Genomic DNA, 22,973 nt, shown 5'->3' with positions numbered 1-22,973 from the left:
CCTTTTTGTTATTATCGTTCCATCAGAGCGGCATCCATCTCGCGGCGACGACCGACCCTCGGAACCCATCTCGGGGCGCCCCGAGCCCTCCGAACCCTAACAAACTCGGCCACCTCTCGGCGCAGTATACCGCTCACTACACCTGAACCAAACGACAATCTGACAAAGATCCAAATCCACGAAGATAAGTACAGACTGAATCCAGCATTTACCTCAATCCACACTCACCCACACTTCACAGCGAACATCGACACAAACCAGTACTACAACAATAACAACAACAAACAATCAATATGTCCACCACAGCCACTATCACCACCACCACAACCACGACCACCACCGCGGAGCCTCCCAAAAGCCAAGGCTACGGCCAAGGCCAAAACCGCATGATCCTGGACGGTAAACCCACCGACTACGGCGACTTCCGCGATGCACTGAACCGCGACGGCTACGCCGTCATCAAGGGAGCGATTCCACTTGATCGGGCGAATGGATACGCGGATGCGTTTTACTCGTATATGGAGGGATTGTAATTGCCCTTTTTCTTACCCACCCGCCATCCGCATTCCCTATATCATAGACCAAATACTAATTGACATTGGTGACAGCAACCTCGGCTACAACCGACACGACCCCAGCACCGTCCGACGGGACAAACTGCCCGTGCTGAATGAAAAAGGCATGATACTCGACTACGGCGTGACGCATGAGCAGTGGGTGTGGGATATTCGTGGTGAGGAAGGGGTAGTGGATGCGTTTAAGAAGGTGTATGATGATGAGGATTTGATCGTTTCGTTTGATGTGGTGAATGTGGGGTTTGCTAAGTATTTACCCCCTCTCTTTCTCTCTTGGTATTGCTGTGGCATGATGCTAACATGTTGGCTTTTGTGCGTGTAGTCGGGAGGATCTGCCTGAGAAGTGAGTATCAACACCACCGCCATCTTAGATCAAAACGATACTAATAATAAAAAGCAAACCCTGGCCCCACCAAGACCAAGACCCCTCCAAACCAGGTTTCAGATGTACGTTCCCCTCCCCTTTCCACCACCTACTCCCTATCCTATCCAAAGCACCCAACTAATATAAAATTATCCCAGGCCTCCAAGGCCTCGTCAACCTCCTCCCCAACGGCCCGAACGACGGCGGCCTCATCGTCTGCAAAGGCGGACACGCGCTCTCCGCCCAATTCCACAAGGAAATGGCGCACGAAGAGCGCATCCCCGCCTGGACGACCGAATGGTTCGGGTTCACTGATGCAGGGATGAAGTGGCTCGCGGACCACGGACTAAAATGGGAGAAGGTATGTGCTGAGCCTGGCGACTTGATCGTCTGGGATAGTCGCACGCCGCATTATAATGTGCCTCCGACGGGCGGGCAGGATCGGTTTGCGGTTTATACCTGCTTTATGCCGGTGAGGGAGGTTGAGAAGGAGGATTTGGTTAGGAAGAGGGGGGCTTTTGAGAGTGAGTTTATTTTATTTCTTATTTGGGGGTAAGGGGGAGTAGGTTCGGGAAAGTGCTAATGGAGTGTCGGGTAGATCGGTTGGGAACGACGCATTGGCCGCATGCGAAACATGTCGCGAAGACGAATATTGCTATGAGGGATGGGAAGCCTTGTCCAGTGGCGAGGGAGAGGCCGGTGCAGGAGCCGGTGTTGAGTGAGAGGGTGTTTAAGTTGACGGGGATTCCGTATTTGGAGAGGATGGAGGGGGGTGCTGCGGTTGCTGCTTAGGCAGTGGGTATTAGTGTGTTGTTATGCTTGTTAGAGTCGCTCGTTGTTTGATTATGTAGTTTGTATTGAATGTTACATTTGTCAATTCTTACTAGTTACAGTCACTTGTCTTCCCCGTAGAGAACTATCGTATATCAGGCATCGATCCCGGACTATCTAAGCATCCCATCCAATTCCACAGCTCCTCCACATTGTATCCTTCGAAGGGAAATACCTGGTCGACGTTGACACCCTCTGCGACAAACCCGTCCAGCATTGATGTGCTGGAAAATCCTAATGAGTCTAGATGGTCTTGGCCATGGTCTATAGCAGGTGTAGATACGGCTGATTGTATCACACGCTGAGACTGGTATCCAACATTACTCTGTTTGTGCAGATCGCTCGGCTGCATCACTTCAGTAGGCCGCCAAGGTGGCAGCGCCTCGTCGACTGCTGGAGTAGGAAGTGGATTAAGTTTTGTGAGACTGTCACTACTGTGTGGACGCCTTTTGGCTTCCGCAGCAGACCAGGACCGGAGATGGGTGCTGCATTGTTCGTAGATAGCCGCGATACCTAGTCAGCTTAGTTGTTTGTATCTGTGTCATGGTTCGTGCCATCATACCTTCTATGAACCGCGGATCGGGATCGTATTGAGATAGGTGCTGACTACTGTACTCTAGACATGCTTTGAGAAGCTGTTCTCGTTAACTCAATTCCACAGTAAGTGGGAGCACAGCATACTTGCAAATCCATGGCCTGTAACCGGGAACCCGGATGCTTGATCAGAAAGATAGCCAGTACAATGCAAGCCAGAAGGGATGGGCCAGCCGGGATAGTCTGCGAGTCTGTTTTGCGTTCCGACAGCTGGACGCTGAGCTTGGCAATCGCTCGAGCGCTGCTCACGCAGATTGACTCTCCATGACGCATTCGAAACTGCGATGGCTCATCGGAGCAATATTTCGCCACTTCCTCCTCAAAACTCGATGTCGGGGCGATGAGGGCGGCGCGATGCAGCGAGATCAGGGTGCTGTGATACTGGATAGACAAAAAAGCAGCTGCATGAAACTCCTCGTCTGCGCAGAAGATATCACTCCCCGGACGCATGTCGGTAGGTACCCGGTTCGCCCAGGACAACAGTTCGCGGTCTAGTCGCGCTGTGTCTAAGAGGATCTGTCGCACATCCCTTGTCCCTGATTGATGACTGTACAGATGATGACTGATATTGCCTTGGTATTCTCCAAGCTCGACGTGCCACTTCAGGAACTTACTCTCTCCTAGAGCATTCTCTGGCTTAGGATGCTGATATCCGATGACAGTCGGCCGTCCCGATTCCAGATGCATCATCTTCTCCAGACACCAACACACGGCCCACACGCGACGCTCGATGTTCTTCCCTTCGGAGTTGGAGGTAGAAGTCCGGTTGATTCCCAGCGTATAAGCAGTCCGAATAGCCATGCCTAGAGTCTGCCATGCTAGACCTTCCTGGTTCCGCCCGCGGTATGCCATGGTGAAAAGAAGCAATGTCTGCACGGTCGGGAGATACGGGATGATGATAACATGAGACAGCAGACACGCCGCTGCCTGCAAGTAGCGATCTCCGTCCACTGTTGCCCCCTGGCCTATCTCGTCTGCTCCTAAACTCATGATCAAGTACGCTGATACGATTCGCGGAATTTGTTCGCGCGGAAGGTTGGTGAAGCCACCCGCCGTGGCGAAGAGATCAGTACCCACGCGAAGTCGGGTTGTGTTAAAGATAGGATAGAGAGTGTGTATGCGAGTGATATAGGCGGACAAATAGCGCTCTCGTCGGTCACTGTCTGGTAGCTCCGGCAAAGACAGAGATAGCGGCAGGTCTAGTTCTTCCGCGTGTCTCATCCCATACCGGAAGCAGCCCGATACTGGTTTCAATCGGGCGGCCTTGAAGTAGACATCGAGAGATTTCGCCAAACACTGCGAACTGCTTCCACCCATAATTTTGACCTTGTCGGTGCCATGTTCTACGTTGAAGGAGACGTCGAACGGATGATGCACGGGCGACACCTCATTTGGCGACAGCTTCTGTGGGGTATCGGTCGCTTCCTGGTGATTCTGATCACTGACTGCCGGATGCTGAGGCTGATCATCATTCTGAGGAGTCTGTTTGTCCGGTATATCCAGCCATTCTCGAATTCCAGTCACCCCTGGTCGCTGGGGATCGGTGGTGATACATTGTTGGTTGCGCAGGCGGCAATTGCGGCACTTGGGATACTCTGCATCGCATTTGACCTTGCGCTGACGACAGATGTTGCAGGCCATTGACAGCCGCGGCCGCTTGGAAGGCCTGTCCATGATGACTAGGGGGTTGATTGCATTCTGCGAGTGTGGCCTGATGTTAGCTTATCTGGATGCTTGAAGGTGGAGAGATGCACCATGACAGCTATGTTGGAGCCTACTCCAGGTTATTTTCCGACCCCCACATCGGGACCCCGCATTTTTTCGCATCATCAGGGAGAGTGCTAACTGCAAAGTATGCTACTAGTCTCCCTTCTGCTAAGTTATCTGCAGGCCCGAGCCAGCCTCGGGTCCAATCGGGCGGCAGCTGGAGGAAGCACTATCGATGATTGGGGCCGAAATCGTGGGGTCATGAGACTCGCGGGCGCCAATCAGGAGGAGGGAGTTGTCAACTGCCACTATCTCTATGAAGCAAGTCAAGAAGCTGTCCAGTTCATAGGGTTGTTGTACCTTAAAGCCTCAGGCAGATAATACATCTATAGTTATCTGCTCAAGCACCCTCCACTACATACATCTTCATCACATCAACAACACCTCTACTCACTGTGACACAATGCCTACCAGAATCCTCATCCAAACATCACTCGTAGCCAGCATCTGCTTGCCTTTCTACATGCCCTACCTCCGATCCAAACACCCTCCACCTACACCTACACCCCATACACGCAGGCACGTCATACAACCTTACCCAAGTTGCATACCATACCTACTATACCATACCTACTATACTAACCACCTAGTACCCGCCAACAGAACCTATCCAGCCATAGGGCCCGTATTCCACCTCTACTGACCAAACAACAAGCATTGGACCCAATAAATAAACAAATCACATTCAACAATAGACATCAACATACTACCACCCTTACCACGACCACCCTCACCACGACCACCTCAACAAAACCTCAAAACTTACGAACACAACCTAACCACCAAATCCCTCTCCGCCCCGACAACCCTAACCTGACTGCCCCCGACCGGCACCCCATCCTCCCAAACAATACTCTCCTCCCACCCACCACTATTCTCACCGCCCTGCACAACCCTAACCTGCACACTCACCCTCCTCCCCTTAAACGGGTCGCCATAAACATCCGACAAATCAAACCACACCTGATTCTGCCCTTCGACAAAGTTATACGCGAAGATAGTCTGCGGCGCACCGGTATACAGTCCGTTCCGGAGAGTCGTGAGCTTGATGCTCACTCCGCCGGTTTGCGCGTCGTGGTGGTAGGGTTCCGTGTAGTTGGAGTATTGTTGGGTGGTGCTGTTGCTGTTGCTGCTGCTGGTGACGGGTGCAGCTGCAGGAATGGTGATTTGCGGGCCGACCGTGGATGAGACGGACCATGCGTAGATGGGGAAGGCGCAGGTGTTGAGGATTATGGCGTGGCCTGCGGTTATGGTGCTGGTGGTGATGGTGTCTTGGGGGGTGGGGTGGGTGGTTGTTAAAGGGAGGAGGAGAGTGAGGAGGGGGAGGGTTGGGAGGATGGTGGGTTTCATTTTGATAAAGAGAGGTGGAGATAGTATTATAGTAGAGAGGGACTTGCGCGATGGTGGGATGGGTGTATGGATGAGTGTATGGATGAGCGGGTGGGTCGAGAGGTGGGATATATACATCTGTCGGTCTGGCTGGATCACTGCTGCGTATAATGTTGGTTGGTTGCACATTACGTCTGGCTGCAGGTACTTCTGCTCTGAAGATTCCCAGCTTGAGCACGGTCATCACATCTCTGCCGGTGCTGTCGCACTGGTCCTCCCAAGAGACCCGGATGGGACACACAAGTGCGTGATGGACGGGAAATCGTGTCACATCTGATTTGGGAGGGAGAATTATCTGGCCGTCAGAGGATGCCATTCTTTTGCAGTGTGTGTTGGCCAGAATTCCCAAAATAATAAGGTATGTGAAGCTAGATGGACTTCATATAGCTCTATTCATCATTGCCAGCAACAAGCAGAATGCTGCCGTAAAGGGTATACTATTTACAAAACTTAGAATCATCAATATATACAATGAAAATCTGCATGTACACCCTGACCCTCGCTCAACACCATCCCAACCGTCATTTGTGCGTCAGAACACTGTCTAGAAGTACGCCATGGCGGATGTCCCCAGAGGAATGTTACCCTTCCGAGCAACCACTTGGAGCCAGTTGGTGCGCAGTCCCGTCACATGCGCCGTGGTCTCGAACCCGTTGCGCTTGATCGACGTGACAAATGTCGGGTCAACCGCATCTGCCGACGAGGCCGTGTAGATGGCCCAATTGTCATATTCTGTGGCTCCGTTCCAGCTCATAAACAGAGTAGCCGCATCCGAGGTCGTCCGCACGATCGCCACGGCGGGCTGCCAGAAGGGGGTCGCCTTCCACTGGCACTTATAGCCGCGGTAAGACGCCACCGCATTGTCGTCACCGAACTGCGCCGTCATCACCTCGTTGTTGTGGGCGTCATACTCCTTGACTTTCGCGATGGAACCGTAACCGAGCACAACGTGAGACGTCTCCTCACTGAGAAGCTGGTAGCTGCCCTGGCTGACACTGTGTATCACGTCACTCGAGTCTTTCAGCGTGCGCAGCGTGGACACCTTGCGGTTGGTCAGGTCAACGTGCAGATTCAAGCCGGTGGTTGCGTCGACAGTATCCGTGGGTGTGTTGGCATTGTTGAACAAGCTGATTTGCATGCTGTCTTCCGTCTGGTGGTAAACACGGATGTCGTGCTGCCAGGAGAAGATGGCACCGTCATCAATCTCAAAGTCGCCGGCGTTGCGTTCACCCTATCAAGTATTAGCAAGTAGGTTACAACCAGAGCGAACATGATTCCACTTACACTGAGCTGCCACATCACCGACCCATTGTTGTGAACATAGAAGCCGGACCAGTAGTGACGCAGCGAAATGATGTATCCTTCATCCATCAGCTCGACGGAGTTGATGTGGTAAGCGTCCCAGGGCTTGTCCTGCGTCCCCTGATCTGCCCCCAAGCCCTGCTTGGAGGCCTCGAGGGGGATGTCCTGAAGGTGGTCCAATGCGCTCCACTGATACACAATCTCGTTGGTCGCGATATCGATTTCGAAGAACATGCCGTCAAGCATGTAGTCGTCCGCCTTGCCGCCGATGGAGGACAAGTCATGCTGAGTGACGTTGTAGGCCGTGACCAAGAGCGTGTTGCGATCCGTCACATGACTCTCGTGTAGATCGATGTACGAATCCCTGGGGGCGCCGTCGGGCGAGACGAAGTTGTCCTGGAGGGTGACGGTGTAGATTTCGCGGTAGGTGTTGTCGAGAATATGAACCGTGCCGTATCCAAAACCCAGATCCATCATGTTTCCGGCCCAGAAGGTGATGACGTCCTCATTGAAGAGTTTCTGCACCTTGAAGTTGGCCGTTACCTCCTCCGGCCCTTGGTAGACCAAGTGGCCGTCCTCATCGTATATCAGGGCAGCCGTTCCTTGCGGCTGATTTCCACGGGGACCGACGAAGATGTATCCCGGATCTGTTTGGCCGGACTTGGTGACCTTGATTTGGGGAGGGGTGTATGGAGCGGTGCGGTAGGTGTTGTAGGGGAAGGTGTCGGCGGCTGCTTGCGTGGCCAGCAGCAGGGCGCTGCAGGCGGCGAAAAGAAGGCGAGCCATGTGGGAAGGAAAGAGAGCTGAACGCCTAAACGAGCTGTTGAAAAATAAAGGGTATATAGTATATGATTCAAGCAAAGTTTGTTAAGCGAGCGACTGATATACCCCTCCTAGTAAGGTAGGGGACTTGTAAGCAAAGTGGAAGTGGAAAAGAATCCCACACACACGGAGGTGTCTGACAACAAGAGGCAGACAAGCGGGAATGGCTGAAAGAAAGAAGCAAAGAAAGAGACGCTAGAAGGGACAGAATCGAAGGAAAGAAGGAAATCACGGAAGATATTATAATGGGAGAAAAAAGGAACGAGGGACACACGGCCAGGCCGCCAGATCGGCCAGGAGAGATGGAGAGATGGAGACGAGCGAACGTAAACTTGCTGGAGACCTTCCCGGCAGAATGGGGGTGGCAGCCACCTGTCTTGCCGGATACAGTAGGCGGAGAGACTATTCTGCTCCAGGCACGGGACGGAGTGGCAGATAACGGCTGACTATTGGCGGAACAAGGTGGCCGATCAGGCTGGCGGTGGGAATGCCATCCACCACTCTGTTTGGCTCTTTCCCTCTGCCGCATCCACAGGCCACGCACCCCTCGCCGCTGTCCGCGGCTCTCAATGGGCCCTGTCAATCCTTGGCCAGGGTCTTCATCTGCTGTGCCAACCTGTTCCAGCTGCCCATTTATTGTGACCGTCCCCGATCGTCTCCCCCAGCCTCAAATGACGACCCTTTCCACCTCAAGATCTCCCCACTTGCACCCTCTACAAGACCCTGTTTATCCGACCCTGTTCGCTGATCAGGGCTCGGACTCGACAGCAACGCTGTTAAGAGGCAACTATAGCCGTGGAATTCGACACAACGGGCATCTCGCTTCGACGCGGTTCACCCAAGTCAATCCGTGCGCTGCTAATCCTCAAGCATGCATCTCGAAGCGAGGGTCGCCGCGGCACCAGCATCACGATGGATCAGCAGGGGACGGAGTATGTCTCGTTATTATCAGACATCTGCGGCAGCTGCAGAGAACCCTGCACAGGATGCCTGTCGAATATCTATCTGTCCAATATCCGCGCTGTAAAGCTTGGTTGATTAACAGACAATATACAGGAAACGACTGTTTCACCCTATGCCCCTGTCATAACTTATACGAGAAATGGACTCCCCACCATCTACCCGTCTTTCACTGCATGCAGGACATCCAGTTAACACACCAGCTCAGTACACAGGACTACTTCCATGACGGCCATGAAACATCCACACAATAATTAGACAACAGGCTGTTTTTCAAACCTTAACACCCGCTTGACGTATTCAAACAGCAGCATTTGGGCAAGATCTTCGGACTAGTACCTGGACGGACAATTAGTTTCCACGTCCTTCCCCCCAGATATATGACTAAGCAACCACGTGATCGATGTTTTGCTGGCCTCAGGTCGGATAACTTCTACACGAGTTGCTCAGACCTTCACTTAGGCGAAATTGCGCACGGCAAGGAGTAAAGAGGTGAGCTTGGCGACTGCTCCAAAAAACACATCAATAGTATAGCCGGCGAACGACTAGCTGCTTGGCTCGAAGCAGTACCTAATTAACCGAGTCGGAAGATCTCAACTCTCGACTTCCCCTACCTGGATTGACTTATCCCCGTTAGTAGTCGGGTTTGTTTTATGACTGTGACTTCAGTCAATCACTGGAATGCATCGTTGTCATGTGCTAGAAGCATGGTGCCAACTTATGCCTGTAAGATATTGTCGAAGATATGACGGTCTGAGGCACGCATCGTCGAGCATCCTGAGAGATACGAATGAGACCTTCTTGGGAGAAATACCAATAGCCTAGTCTACGCCTTCTGGCTGAATCACTGTGTAGAGATATTTCAGACTCTGCTCGTAATAATATAACGATCGACTCAAATAACTGTCATAAGCGGGACATTATAAAGTTCTCTGAAGAGTTTAAATGGCCAAGAATGAGGAACCAAAATGTCAGCTTAAAATTAGCTCTCAGTTATGGAGAGATTGTACCACAGATACCCCTGTTCCAGCATCTGCTTATTACTTCATGAGCTATATGGAATTAGGTTGTCTAGCCTGGGCCCCGAAACAATGTAGAGACATTAAAGTTAGGTAAACCTGTGTCTCAGCTATAGAGACCGAACCCGGGGAAATATCTTCCGGCAGCAAATATTTATATCTTCATCAATGATTTACTTTCGAGCCAAGCACACAAGTATCATACTAACTACCTGCACCCGTGATATACTAGGTATTTATAAGGGACCTCCTGTTCGATAGATAGACCTGAAATTCACCATCCAATTTCCTCCTCATAATCACTAGATATCATAACCCGATCTATATTTCTGGAAAATTCAGATACTTCATAGCATACATTATCATCGGCCGTAGTAACATTACCGCGGTAACAACAATTATTACTAGTAGTTATGACTCGGTACCATAGCTACTGTTGCCTCAGGCAGATAATATATATATATATATATATATGGCATCTGAATGATGGTACTAGTAGTACTATTTGTACCTTCAATTTTTTATTTCTGGGTTATTTACTCACTTCTCTCTTTCTATATTATTGCTATTACGCTTATGCCCCCTCTTTCTAATTATCACTTTTCTTGTCCCACAGAACTCTCCTAATTCACCCAAGCCGTCGATTGGAAGCATGACGGGGATATTCTTCCTATGCTCTCGCTACTTCGAGTGACACGACTAGTGAGTTTGGAAAACTGCCTAATACCTAGTATTCTATCATGTTAAGGCAGTTTTGCTTTGCTATAGCTCTCACTGATCGAGGAGAACGATCATAATCAGATAAGAAGTGGATAAAAGTTAAATCACGTGAAAAATGACATTATTAGTCTATGAAAGCCGTAATCTATCGTCTATACAACCGCGCAAGCTCAATACTGTACAGTAAACATCCACATATAAACATTACGTATGGGGTATGATACAATATTCTCAGACAGCAGCGCATGCCTGCTCAGTCTTGCACATGCGACCCGACTCAGCCACAGACCAGTACTCGCTACCGGCACCCTTGGTGACGTAGAAGACGTGGTCGGGGTCGTACTTCTCCTTGACCTCGCAGAGCTGGGCGTAGTTGGCGCCGAAGAATTCCTTCTGCCAGTTCTGCTGACGGAAGCTGCCTTCGTTCTCGTAGGAGCCAGAGCCAGGGGTCACGGCCTCGAACTGGGGAATGTAGTCGTTGGCAATGCGCAGCTGGTCGGCGACCATCTCGGACCAAGGGGCAGTCTCGTTCCAGGTGGAACCGAACTGCATGGTCACGGCGGCGTTACGCCAGGGCTGGAAGACGGCGTTGGCGGTGTCGTTGGAGTTGGTGACGTTCAAACCGACACCGACAGCGATGAGACCGTCATTGGTGATGTTGCGGAGGACGGAGACGAGGTCGGCGGTGTTGGAGGTGAGGGTGTCGCGGGGGAGGAGGCGGCCGCCGTAGTTGTACTGGCCGACCTCGAGGTTGCCGTAGGGGAGGGGTCCCATGTACTTCTCGTAGTGCTCGTAGTAAGAGGAGTACTGGGTGTAGGCGACGGTGTACGCGATGCCCAGGTCGGTCAGGGCGGAGAGGAAGGGAGACAGGATGGTCTTGACCTCAGCGGTGGTCTTGTTGTAAGCGGTCAAGGGGTTGATGAGGAAGATCTCGTTGGTCATCTCATAGATAACGGTGGTGCCAGCATCGACCATGGCGGGCAGCAGGGTGTGGAAGTGCTCCACGGCCTCGAAGAAGAGATCGGAGGTGATGTTGGCAACGGTGAACTCAAGGGCAGCACCGGAGACGGTGGCATCCGGGTGGGCCTTGACGGTGAGAGAGGTGACAACACCGAAGTTACCGGCACCACCACCACTGAGGGCCCAGTACAGGTCGGTGTTGTTGGTCCGGGAGGCCGTGATGACCTCGCCCGAAGCAGTGACAACCTCGAAGGACAGGGTCTGGTCAGCACCCAGACCGAAGGCAGTGCTCAGAGCGGAGTGACCGCCACCCATGGTGTATCCACCAGCGAGACCAACAGTAGGGCATTCGCCGCCGACGACAACAAGTCCCTTTCCGTGGGTAGCATCGAGCACATTGTAGCCCGTGACACCACTGCCCAGCTTGACAGCAGAACCCTCGTAGGTGGAGTCCGACCACTCGGTGATCTCGACGTCGTTCAGGTAGTGAGTCCAGATGGCCAGGGCACCAGCACCAGTGGAACGGCCAAGGTAACTATGAGATGGATTAGCACACCATCCTACATGATATAGAGGAATAGTGCAGAACTTACTCATGACCGGTGTTCCTGATCACGAGACGGATGTTGTTCTCCTTAGCGAAGTTGACCGCAGCAACAACATCATCAGTCGTGGAGACGTTGACAGCGTAGCTCACGTAGTTGCCAAGCAGGCAGGGCCGGGACTCAGGCTGGAAAGGATCGCAGCTCTGGTTGGCAAAGTAGGGCTGCATAACAGAAGAAGAAGAGACCAAGCTGAGATTGTCTGACGTCAGCATGGTTAAAGTTTAGGGAGTGGAGGAGGGGGTGCCTTACTGAGTCTGCGGGTAGTACCAGTTGTCCTGCAGGTTCGTGCACTCGGCGCCATTGTAGTTAGGGTCATGGCAAGGAGTACCAATGGGAACAGTCGCAACCAAGCGACCGCCCACAGTGCTATTGAGGGAGTCCCAGCTGGAGGTCGAAGGCCAGCAGCTATCGCCGGGCAGGCAGTGGCAGTCGCTAGAAGCGACAGCCTTGGAGGCGAGAGCAGCGACGGTTGCCGCAAAGGACCAGGAAGCCTTCATCCTGCAAAGATAATGAAGGAAGGAGAGGGTGGAAGAAAGGAAGTGACTGGATTGAGTGAGTAAAGTGACGATCCCTGCTGAGGGAAACGTACTTTATATGCAAATCGATACAGGCAGCCGTATCTCAAGATCAGGAGGAGGCTATTCAGCTATCATCGGACATGTTCCCCAAGTGCGTAAAGTCGCGGAGCAAGCAGTGGATAATTCTACCACCGCGGATTAGCCGGGCGCTGGGTAGTGGAAGAGATACTACGGAGTAGAGCGATGGCCAGGAACTGGCCGAGCCGCCGAGGCAAGAGGTGTGGATGAATTTGGGATGGATTTAGTGAGTTATCTGGCTGACACAGGGGCCGGAATCATCGTCCAGGCACACACACGATCGGAGAACGGCTTCCAGTTGGGCGATGGGACAGTGGCACTTGCTCCAGGTAATTTCGGGCCCCGCTCGCTAGATTGCCTATGAGGCGTAGTATTGGATCAGAATGGCACCATGCAACTCCAGAGGGCAGGATTTAGGCTTTCGGCGAGCACTGGAACCGGATGGAGTGGAGCTGTGCTAACCGTTTTATTGGCAGCTGGCCGATGGTGCGTCTAAAATTGAGTACCGCGGATGTTCCGGGGATTTGTCTTTGCCCTCGTCCACGAACAGACGGTGCCGAATCCTTCACACGCTGCTGACTGACTCCTTCGGCTTGCTTCGGTGCCTGCTAGCGATTCCTCCGTGGTCTGAGATAGAAAGAACTTGTCGCTAATATTTCTGGGCTGTTCAGTTGCTCCTATTTTTGTTTTCATTCAAATCTCCCTTCCCTCCCCCTTGCCGGTGTACGTAACTTTTCTTTGCGACCAAGACCAAGAACGCCAAAGGCTTGTTCCTGAGTGTGCTGGCTGCGGCATCTCTCAACTCTGGAATGTGGCTTGAACAAGCTGAGAAAATTTCTCCCTCAAAGTTTGACAACGACCCACCGTTATTTCAAGCAGACAGACGTGAGGGTCCCCGTACCGGTCGCTGTCCATGGTGAGCTTAGAGCAAGGGATCATCTCTCTATCCTCCCCCGTAGGGCATGGGTAGATCTGCAGAAAGTGGGAAGGCCATAACGGTCATTTGATTATCTTCAGTGCCGGCTGCAGAAATCCCAATAAATTGGAGTACCGGCAAGTGAGAATCCTGGTTGCATTCTAGAAATGAACAAGGATGAAGCCGACCCCTGTTCACCTCGTGGCGAATGCATCCACTGCTGCACGCTAAGCGCCACCAGGATTCCAGTAGTAGGGTTGGATTATTCAGAGTCTGGGACTCTTTTCCCCGGCGACGTCTGCCTATTGGGGAAAGCTTTGTCCAATTGCCCTGGCCAACTGGGACAATAGTCTCCACTGTCTTTCGCGAGATTTGTCCGTCGGGTAGCCGGAGCACCCAGGAATTGGATGGATGGAAGGACCAAATCTCCCTAATATTATGTTATCTGCACCATGGATCCAATATCCCAGCCATGCACGAACCTGTCCAGTCGGCAGTCATCAGGACTAAAGCGACTCAGAAAGTATAATTCCCCTGGTGCCGAAATCTTGTGGGAAGCAAGTTAGTTTCACGATAAAATAAATATACTTGAGTGGTCGCATCTGTTCTGTCAAATAATGACCTCTATCGTCGCGGACCTTTGCCCTTCGTGATGGGTTCCAGCATAACCAACCCTTCCGGACTGGCCCTGGAAAGGGGCATGTGGGCTGCAGTTGCAGTAGCCACCTTTATTCTCATTCTCCGAATCATTGCGAAGATCAAGATTCGCAACTTTCGCATTGACGATGTGTTGATGATCATAGCCTGGGTAACTAATCGTCCTTCCCTCTCCCCGCACTAACCATGGGCCCTTTTGTCGCATGTCTGACCATCTGTGTTTCAGGCACTGACACTCGCATCCACGGTCATTTTGACGCTTTCTGTCCAAAATGGCTTCGGCACGAATCTCACCAAACTCCCGTTCCATTACACCTCGAAGGTGCTGAAATACATCTCCTTCGAAGTACTCCTTGTCACCCTTAGCACTGGCATCGCCCGCTCATCTTTTGTCCTCTATCTGTTGGCTATCCTCGGGGGAAAGAAGAAGTATTGTGTCGCATTATGGATTGTCATGTTGCTGCAGCTCAGCGCCAACATCGTCTCTGCGGTGCTGCCACTTTCCATCTGCCGCAACGCTCGGGTTCTTTGGGATCCGACCGTGAAGACAACATGTGGTAGTAGTGTCGCGGTCGTCAATTTCTCCTACTTTTCGTCAAGTAAGGTTTTTTCCATTCACTGGCCTTCTCACTTAGGATGTATGGCTAACGTCAGGTGTATCTAGCCGTCAACTCTGCTACTGATCTCTTCCTCGCGGTGTTCCCCACGATTATTTTCTGGAACCTAAACTTGAAGCTGCGGATCAAAATCAGTTTGATTATCCTGCTTAGTCTCGGAATAGTGTCAGTATATCAACGGCTCCACTTATTGGCCTGTCAGCTTACATGGAATTAGTGCTATGGTCGCCTCGATCATCAAGACCACCAAACTCAAGGAAGTCCCCAGCATCACCAACCTCGGTGCCGGCGGTGCGGTCGAGCTGATTCGCTGGGGTTTTTCGGAGAATCTGATTATTATCATCACCTCCTCCGTGCCCTGCATCCGACCTCTACTTATCTCGTCTGTGAGAAAGCTTTCAAGTGCGGCGCGTTCTCGCTCCTACGAACTCAGTGGTCCGCTCTCCGGCCAGAAAGGAACCGCGAAGAACGGCACCTTCCAGTCTCATGCGCAGGAGCAGCCCAGTACGGACAACCGCGATGACTGCGACAGTATCGAGCAGATCCTTAAGGATAGCTACCATTCGGGGTCGATGGTGGAGTCCGGGCGCGGGATTAAGAAGCAGGTTGAGATCTCGGTGGTGTCCAACCAAAAGGGCAGCCGCTGGGGTAGTGACCGGACTAGCCGCTCATAGCGGACATTTTTCCTTTGTTTGTTTCTATATTATCTATACTACTATCTGTCTCACTCTAGACAGCCAAACGCATGTTCACGAGTTACGCCAACTTGTCCTGCTATTTAATGCCATATAATGAGTTCAGACATTTACTGTGTGCCGTATATCATTTTGCGGAGCCCACTTATTCTCCGGACCCAAAGTTTTCCTTTGTATCTACAGAGTACCCTCTTCTCCAGAGATCTCTCCACAGCTCCCTGTCGGGAGTGCGTGCTTCTGTACCATCATTAGACACCGGAGGAATTACTCGGTTGGGCAGGTTTGCCATCGCCGGGAACCGTGCCTATTTTCTTGTCGGTCGGCGTACCGGAGTGAGACATCGATCCGGGCTTACGGTGAGCGAGGAAGCAGGCTATAGATATCCTACTCCTCAATAGTGCGCTTGGCTGGCTGGACCATAGTCGTCCTTCATCGCTAAACGACTCAGTCCTCGCTACATTAGGCAAGCATCCGAATGTCGGGAAAGCGAGTCGCACACCCAGAGATGTCCAGACCTGTCTCAGTCATGAACCGTGGTTCAAGAGAACGGGAGTGGATCCGGCCTCAGCTGACTGGGTGTCGATGCCGACTCCAGAAACTCCACCCCTTTCTGTGAATCAAGGCAAGATCGACCAATTTTTGGGCCAGATCGGGAACGGTCAACCATGAGGCCCTGGCGGGCAGCACTTCGGATATGACTGGCTGATCGAAGTCCCTTATCTGGCATTTGGCGTTTATGCAAGTGGTCGGAATTCGCTGGGAGAGTTGTAGACCCCTGGATAAAAGTACCGTAGTGCCTTACTAGCTGGATGTCCATAAATTGTGACTTTGGTCGGGAAGGGAAAGGGCGGTGGTGGTAGCTTTGGTGCCAGCTCCGTGTGTGGCGGCTGGATCGATCCCAGGCACACATCAGAGTAGACCAACCTACTTCCAGCCTCTCATGCTTATCTATGCATCAGAATGTCTTGAACTCTTATCATAACTCAAAATATGGACAATGATCTTGGTCGTTGCAACGGTTCGTTTCAAACGTCCACACTAACTTGCCACGTGTAAATCCTACCCATCCATTATGGGGAGGGAGTCCGCGGCCGCTCGACAATCATGTCGATCACTAACCCAGTCCAGCGACTGATTCATTTGCGACTGCCATGGCTATCACCTGCGCTTTGAACGACGTCAGGGCTCTGGGATGATTGCCCGGTTAGGAAGAAATACCGTACAAGTCCGTGATGGGTTGTATTTGCTTGTGATGATGTCTTCTCCTTGGTTGCTAACATCGGACTGTTGTACTGTTTTGGTGTGGATCGCTTTACAATTTCAGACATGTACAAATGGATCTAAAATAAAGAAACGATATGTCAATAAGCAGAAGAATGATGAGATCATGGGAGACTATGTAATCAAGAGCATGCGGGTTCTTCAACCGAGGTAGCGAGAGATCCCTATACTGGAATGCTAGCATGTTGGCTAGAAGGAGAACTTGGCGATTCCTCTTTCGTGTAAATCTGGGAGTCACAGCTCCGCTTACTAATATATTAGCTGATAATATTTAATGCACATTAGCATAAGATGACACAGCCTGCATATTGAAAGTTGTGCTTGCTCTGATGCCTTAGGAATACATCGTCTCGTACTATCACGTGATACACAACGCCAATGACATAATCAAGTGCTTATATCAGCAATTCGAGAACATGTGATCGAGAATCCTGCACTATACCATTTCTGGCGATGACTGAGCACGTCCAGACCCTTTTGGGAAAGGAGGCATTTGCTCCGTCTCTCCTCCAGCGTCGATCTGAGCTGGGCGCTGCCTTATCGATCGTGACTCCATCTGTATACAGACATCCTCCAGTCCTGCCGGACCTTGGATAGTACCATGGTCGATGATGCTGGACAGGATGCAACCGACGAGGGACCACCAGTGGCCCCGCTATGAGTTGTAGGAAACGATTGCGGCCAGCCAGTAAGTCGAAGTAACCTTAAGTCCCCATAATTGTTGAATGGAGTGCATGCTGACTGGCTTGATCCCTCGTCGCTCAGTCCACCAATGGTCGCATCTTCTCACACCCCGTCCGCTGTCGATCATCACGACATTTTGCGGGGTACCGATCCCTAGCCCTTCACCATGTGCGACATATCGAGATCTCAATGTACCCCAGCTGTCTCATCTAGATGTCGGAGACTCTGGCGCAGAGGAGGGCCAAAGAATCAGCAATGCAAAAAGCAATTATAGATCTGCTCTGGAACCTAGCTTTCACCGATGTTCAAACTCAGTCTCTATTTTCCGATTTGGAGAGCGCGAGCCGTGTCGTCACAGATGGCTAGCACGTCATCCGCACCAGCTGTTGCACATCCGGAACCAACCATCTTCGCAGAGTCGCAGACATCAGAGCCTGACGTCCGGACTTGGCCGCCCTTCCCTCCGCTAGTGCTCCAGTCGAGCGCCCCCGGGCGGGGGTTTATTGCCTGATGACCATTTTCATCGATATGTCAATATAAAGGATCTTCGCACGGACGTCGCATACCTGCCATCTGATTGCACAAAAGCAAGGGGCCTAGCTGCAGGCGCCACAGCTGACGGGATAGTCCATTACTTGTTATATCCCGCGGAAGCTTATAGTTGCCGTGTAGCACGCGCAAGCGCGAATCACGCAACAACAGGGGTCTGCCAGCTGAGCCACCGAGATTTTGGCCTGATCATCTTAAATATCAGTGCTGGCACTGACAGGTCATTTGGCTCTCTGTCCCCCTTACTTCCCAAATCGGCTCTTACTGCTCCTAAACCGCACCGAAATCGGTTGCTTTGAGGACCAGTCTTCTCACAATGGGTCGGAAATTGGGCCTCTTCCGGGCTATCTATCTGGTGTCTGCTAGTTGCATGGGCTCTTTTGCCTTCGCATTCGACACTGGTGTTATTAGTACGCTACGCTCCCTGGTTATTCGTTATCTACAACGACGAGCTAACCAGACAATGGCCAGGCGGTGTTCTTACGCTGCCCTCTTTCCAGAATGACTTTGGATACACGGTCGCTCAGAAAACCTCGGTCAACTCCAATGCCGTTTCCATCCTCCAAGCAGGCGCCTTTTTCGGCTGCTTTTTCACCACACCCATCGCATCCTACCTAGGCCGCCGGCTCGGCCTCATCATCAGTTCCCTTGTCTTCACCGTCGGTACCATCTTGCAGGTCGTCAACTCGCATACTCTGGGCACGTTCTATGCTGGTCGAGTGATAGCTGGTCTCGGCATTGGTGCCGCAACGGTGCTGATTCCAGTGTATGCGGCTGAAATGTCTCCTAAGGATCTACGTGGCCGACTCGGGTCTTGCTTCCAGTTGTTCTTCGCTTTGGGGGTCATGGTCGCCTATTGGGTCACGTACGCTGTGTCGATAGACCAGCCATCCGCAACAAAGCAATGGCAGATCGCACTGGGCCTGCAGCTTCTCCCCTCATCCCTTCTCCTATTCGGTATGTGCACGGTTAAAGAGAGCGCTCGATGGCTCGCCTCTAAGGGCAAAATTGATAAGGCTAGAGAGTCTCTCAAATGGGTACGAGGTGGGGAAGAAACTGAGGAGCTCCAGCAAGAATTTGATGAAATTCTGGCTGGCATTGAGGAGGAAGCTCGAATTAAGCAAGGTTTCACCTTCCGGGAACTGCTGCTTCCCGCAAATCGCTATCGGTTGTTCATCGCCTTTACGATCCAGCTAGCGGCGCAACTTACGGGAAACACGTCCCTGGCTTACTATGCCACTCAGATCTTCTCCGCCGTGGGTGCAGGAAATTCAAGCAAGCTGGTGACTGGCTTCTTCGGTGTGGTAAAAGTAGTTGGTGTCTCGGTCTTCCAGATTTTCGTTATGGATCGCATCGGTCGGCGATGGCCGTTCATGGTTGGTGCCGCCGCGATGGGGTCGTTTATGCTCATCATTGCCTGCATCTTGGCCACACATCCGACCAGCTCCAGCGACACCGGAAACGCTTCGCCAGCTGGAATCGCCATGATCATCATGACATATTGTGAAGCATTCAGTTTCAACATGTCCTGGGGCCCACTTCCCTGGCTATACGTGGGAGAGATATTTTCGAGTCGCACTCGTGAGATCGGTGTGACCGTCGGCGCAGCCTCACAATGGCTTTTCAACTTCATGATGTCGCAAGTGACCCCGCATGCGATTGAAAATATTGGATGGAGAATGTTTCTTATGTTTGCGATCTTCAACTACGCGATCGTCGTGTATTCATTCATATTCTTGAAGGAGGTTTGTCTTATGCCCCACTCTGCATTACTGATGAATTTGCTAACAAGGAATAGACCTCCAACTACTCTCTCGAAGAAATGCAAGGCGTCTTTGGCGGCAGCGACCCTACCAAGGATGACAAACTTACGACCACTGAAACCGCAGATAAGACACATACCAGCGAGGTCGAGGACAATCAAGGGACTAGCAGTGCAAAGCCCAAAGAGGGATGAAGATATCTTACTTAATTAATCATGATAATGTGTGAATAATAGAGACGAAGTGATGGGGTAATAGCATTGCACAGCCTACGATGATGGCGAGGGTCGTCTATACAGTGACTTGACATGGCATCAAAATATACCGTCTAACGAAATTCTGTTTTTCCTACAACACAACAACAATCATATCATAAGACGGAGACCTCACTTTGCAACCAATGCAAGAAACCTGGCCTGACAGCGGCTAGGCAGAGACTAGGCCAAATTACACCCCGTGGTACACCGGTCTGAGGCATCCACTACTGCTGAAGTGAACACCTGAGGCAACAAGAATCTCCTCAAAATGTAAACAGCATAGAGGCTCACAAAGCAACTTAGATGCACAACATTGAGCGGTACATACTATGACAACGCACGAAATGTCAATAATCCACAATCCCGAATCTAATCACTCCCCTGAAGCACCAGCCATAATCTCCTGCATTGCATCATCCACCCCACCAAACACATCCCATGAGAAATCCAACAACTCCATCGCCGACTCCGGCTGAGGATCCATGAAAAAAGACAAAAGCTCAGGTGTAGCATCAGGCTGCTGCGCCGGCACATAGTAGGGATCTACCGAGACCGGCCCTGCATTACCATTACCAGTGATGCCATCGGTACACGACCCATCATTCAAGGTAGTTGTAGGCAAGTCCATTATCGACACCCCTTGACTATTTATATTATTGTGCAAGGTCCCGCTACGTCCTGATGGAAGTGATGTCGATGTTTGACCAAGTCTCCGAGAGAACCGCCGCATCGTAGCCCTGGTGATACAATCCAGTACATCGCGAGTCCGTTTCACTTCAAGCCAATATTCCCCGGTAGCGCTGAGGATATCCGAAGCGGACTTTAGGGCAGGTAAGACGGTTTCGAGGGTTGTTTCTTCCTCTTCTAATCCATTTGGTGCCCATATACAATAAAATATAGTGATCGTGCACAGGAACAGCGATTGCACAATCGTCCGGTTATAGTGCAACATACTGGTAATGTATAAATGGCGGTAAAGCCTTGTGCATTCCAGGGCGGAATCAAAGCACAACTTGATCAAGGTCTTGGACGGGTATGGGAAGAGAGGACTTGGGCGTACGACCAACATCACTAACTCATGGTATTTGATCTCGAGCAGATTGTTTAGATAGTATGATGGGCTTTGTGGGTGATGCTGAGGGATGGTTGCTTTCCACTGCCGTAGACGGTGAAGTATATCTTGTCGCCAGTGGTTGGGGTCTGTGATGGTCGGTTGTGTGTAAGGGGGGTAATTTCGGTCGATGCAATATAGAACGCATTTTATTTCGGCGTTGAAGCGAGCGAGTTTGAAGAGGTGGATCGCGCTGGACATGTCGGTTATCCCTGGTGTAGAGGGTTGATTTGTAATCGGTTGGTCTGGTTGTAGGTCCTCGTCATTGATGTTGTGTGGTAACTGTGTTGACTATTAGCCTTGTCTTCTATCGTATATATGGGCCGCAGGGGGAAGACGCGAGATACCCTCAGATCACATTGCTCATCCATAATACCTATTGCCCTACCGAGTGAAGTGCACAGATAACGATCCATTGTATAAACGCACCAGAAGACGCGGGTGCGCATCTCCTGATCAAACTCGGTAAAAGCAGAGCCTCGAACATTACGATGCAAACCAAGTTCCAACACATGAGCCAGACAATGGTAATGCAGTGTCCACAGGCTGATCGTCGAGGAAGGATTATGAAATGTGTACATTTGCAAAAGAAGCATGCACTGTACGCCGCGCACTGACGATTTCTGGAAAATGGTGTCCAAGTGGACTATCGCCGAGGCACAGTATCCTTCTGCAGAAAGAAGTATCTTCACTTGTTGCGATCGGATAGTGGCCCCAATGGCCAGGACCATGTAGATCTGGAATTGATCGATGGGTGGGAGGAGTTCGATGCCATTGTAAGCCTTTTGCAGAAGGTCCAGGTGAGATGGTCGATGCAGGAACGGAAATTGCCCATGGACTGCTTGGAAATACGCCTGTGTCAACCACTGGGCCTGTTTGAGCTCAGATGGAAGACCTTTGGGCTGAATATCAAGAAGCTCAGCAGGGATGAAGTTGGTTCCTCCGGTTGGGGGAACTGATTCTTGTGCCAATCCGGCTCGTCGTCCAAGGCCGGTTAGCACGAACCTGGTAAAGAATAGCCCGCTGGAAGGGCCCAAATATCGAAGATCGGCCTCTGCGTTGATCGAGACCAGTCCAAGTTGATCCGTGATGTCACGCGCTGGGCCCCAGTCATCCTTGTCATTCCCGATTTGGGAAGTATGTGCTTCAGGAGCAGTGGAAGGGTTCGATCCTCTGCAGACCGAGGCACGATGACGATCCAAGGGAACACTTCCCTCGGGTTCATCAGGTTTGTGGAGGTCAATGTATGGTAGGTGCTCCCGGATGATGGACTCCAGCCATTCTATTCGCGCTTCTAGCTCATCGACGTAACTGAAATACTATATTAGTATGTTGGTATAAGCAGGCCGTTCGGATTTGATAATAAGCCGGCTTACTTTCGGGAAATGTCACGGACTGAAACTCCTTCAACACAGTTCACATGGGCTCGTTGGCAACCCCCACAGACGGGAGTAACTCCGTCGCACTAGAAGAGATTACTGGATCAACTAAAACAGTCATTTTCTGCCATCGGCGCACTTACTCGGATTTTCCGTTTCTGACACCGAGCACATGCGGTCATGATCCGGCCTCGGGGTGCTGTCCGACGTCGGGCATGTCGGGCTGGAAGTACTCTTTCACTCTGCATTATCGTAACCAGTAATAGCAGTCATATCATGTAAATAGTGATGGAATAATGATCGAAGGTTGGCGTACACATGCCATTGTTGTTGATGATTGTCCATGACATTCTTTTCTTAGAAATCATGAAAGTGATTAGTCAGCTATCTGGTCCAAACACAACATCGATCGCAAACTAACTATAATCACTTTAGTAGTCATCCAACGTTCCCAAAATGCACTTTTGCTCATATGACCGATGGAGCTCCTTCGTGTAGAGCCTCTCCGGTCTCGTAAGCTACCTACTTGCTTGTCAGACAGTTGACGGAGGTGAGACGGA

At 51.3% G+C, this 22,973-nt stretch overlaps 8 protein-coding genes across 8 annotated transcripts; 3 read left to right on the top strand and 5 right to left on the bottom strand.

Annotated features, from left to right (window-relative positions):
* Positions 1–293: 293 nt before the first annotated feature.
* On the top strand, positions 294–1,731 carry AtWU_06677 (phytanoyl-CoA dioxygenase; the record flags this gene model as incomplete). The annotated part of the gene is made up of 6 exons (XM_035501786.1): positions 294–529; positions 609–824; positions 898–918; positions 973–1,022; positions 1,098–1,463; positions 1,538–1,731. The coding sequence occupies 6 exons, from the start codon at positions 294–296 to the stop codon at positions 1,729–1,731; spliced, it is 1,083 nt and encodes a 360-aa protein (XP_035357679.1).
* A 124-nt stretch (positions 1,732–1,855) lies between these two features.
* AtWU_06676 (transcription factor domain-containing protein) lies at positions 1,856–4,038 on the bottom strand (the record flags this gene model as incomplete). The annotated part of the gene is made up of 3 exons (XM_035501785.1): positions 1,856–2,283; positions 2,333–2,405; positions 2,452–4,038. The coding sequence occupies 3 exons, from the start codon at positions 4,036–4,038 to the stop codon at positions 1,856–1,858; spliced, it is 2,088 nt and encodes a 695-aa protein (XP_035357678.1).
* An 855-nt stretch (positions 4,039–4,893) lies between these two features.
* Positions 4,894–5,481, bottom strand: AtWU_06675 (Bys1 family protein; the record flags this gene model as incomplete). Its single annotated transcript, XM_035501784.1, has 1 exon — positions 4,894–5,481. The coding sequence occupies one exon, from the start codon at positions 5,479–5,481 to the stop codon at positions 4,894–4,896; it is 588 nt and encodes a 195-aa protein (XP_035357677.1).
* A 583-nt stretch (positions 5,482–6,064) lies between these two features.
* AtWU_06674 (arylsulfotransferase family protein) lies at positions 6,065–7,608 on the bottom strand (the record flags this gene model as incomplete). The annotated part of the gene is made up of 2 exons (XM_035501783.1): positions 6,065–6,751; positions 6,805–7,608. 2 exons carry the CDS (start codon positions 7,606–7,608, stop codon positions 6,065–6,067), a joined length of 1,491 nt encoding a protein of 496 aa, XP_035357676.1.
* Positions 7,609–10,574: 2,966 nt separating this feature from the next.
* AtWU_06673 (putative isoamyl alcohol oxidase) lies at positions 10,575–12,405 on the bottom strand (the record flags this gene model as incomplete). The annotated part of the gene is made up of 3 exons (XM_035501782.1): positions 10,575–11,838; positions 11,897–12,097; positions 12,158–12,405. 3 exons carry the CDS (start codon positions 12,403–12,405, stop codon positions 10,575–10,577), a joined length of 1,713 nt encoding a protein of 570 aa, XP_035357675.1.
* Positions 12,406–14,072: 1,667 nt separating this feature from the next.
* AtWU_06672 (uncharacterized protein) lies at positions 14,073–15,368 on the top strand (the record flags this gene model as incomplete). The annotated part of the gene is made up of 4 exons (XM_035501781.1): positions 14,073–14,228; positions 14,304–14,676; positions 14,742–14,859; positions 14,912–15,368. 4 exons carry the CDS (start codon positions 14,073–14,075, stop codon positions 15,366–15,368), a joined length of 1,104 nt encoding a protein of 367 aa, XP_035357674.1.
* Positions 15,369–18,219: 2,851 nt separating this feature from the next.
* Positions 18,220–19,860, top strand: AtWU_06671 (putative MFS sugar transporter; the record flags this gene model as incomplete). The annotated part of the gene is made up of 3 exons (XM_035501780.1): positions 18,220–18,313; positions 18,375–19,648; positions 19,702–19,860. The coding sequence occupies 3 exons, from the start codon at positions 18,220–18,222 to the stop codon at positions 19,858–19,860; spliced, it is 1,527 nt and encodes a 508-aa protein (XP_035357673.1).
* A 436-nt stretch (positions 19,861–20,296) lies between these two features.
* AtWU_06670 (Zn(II)2Cys6 transcription factor) lies at positions 20,297–22,738 on the bottom strand (the record flags this gene model as incomplete). Its single annotated transcript, XM_035501779.1, has 5 exons — positions 20,297–21,316; positions 21,382–22,345; positions 22,411–22,499; positions 22,557–22,655; positions 22,730–22,738. The coding sequence occupies 5 exons, from the start codon at positions 22,736–22,738 to the stop codon at positions 20,297–20,299; spliced, it is 2,181 nt and encodes a 726-aa protein (XP_035357672.1).
* Positions 22,739–22,973: the final 235 nt, after the last annotated feature.

This window comes from Aspergillus tubingensis (assembly GCF_013340325.1).
Source record: "Aspergillus tubingensis WU-2223L DNA, scaffold_8, whole genome shotgun sequence".
Lineage (NCBI taxonomy): Eukaryota > Fungi > Ascomycota > Eurotiomycetes > Eurotiales > Aspergillaceae > Aspergillus > Aspergillus tubingensis.
The sequence above is the reverse complement of the archived record's forward strand: the minus strand, read 5'-3'. Positions and strand labels throughout refer to the sequence as shown.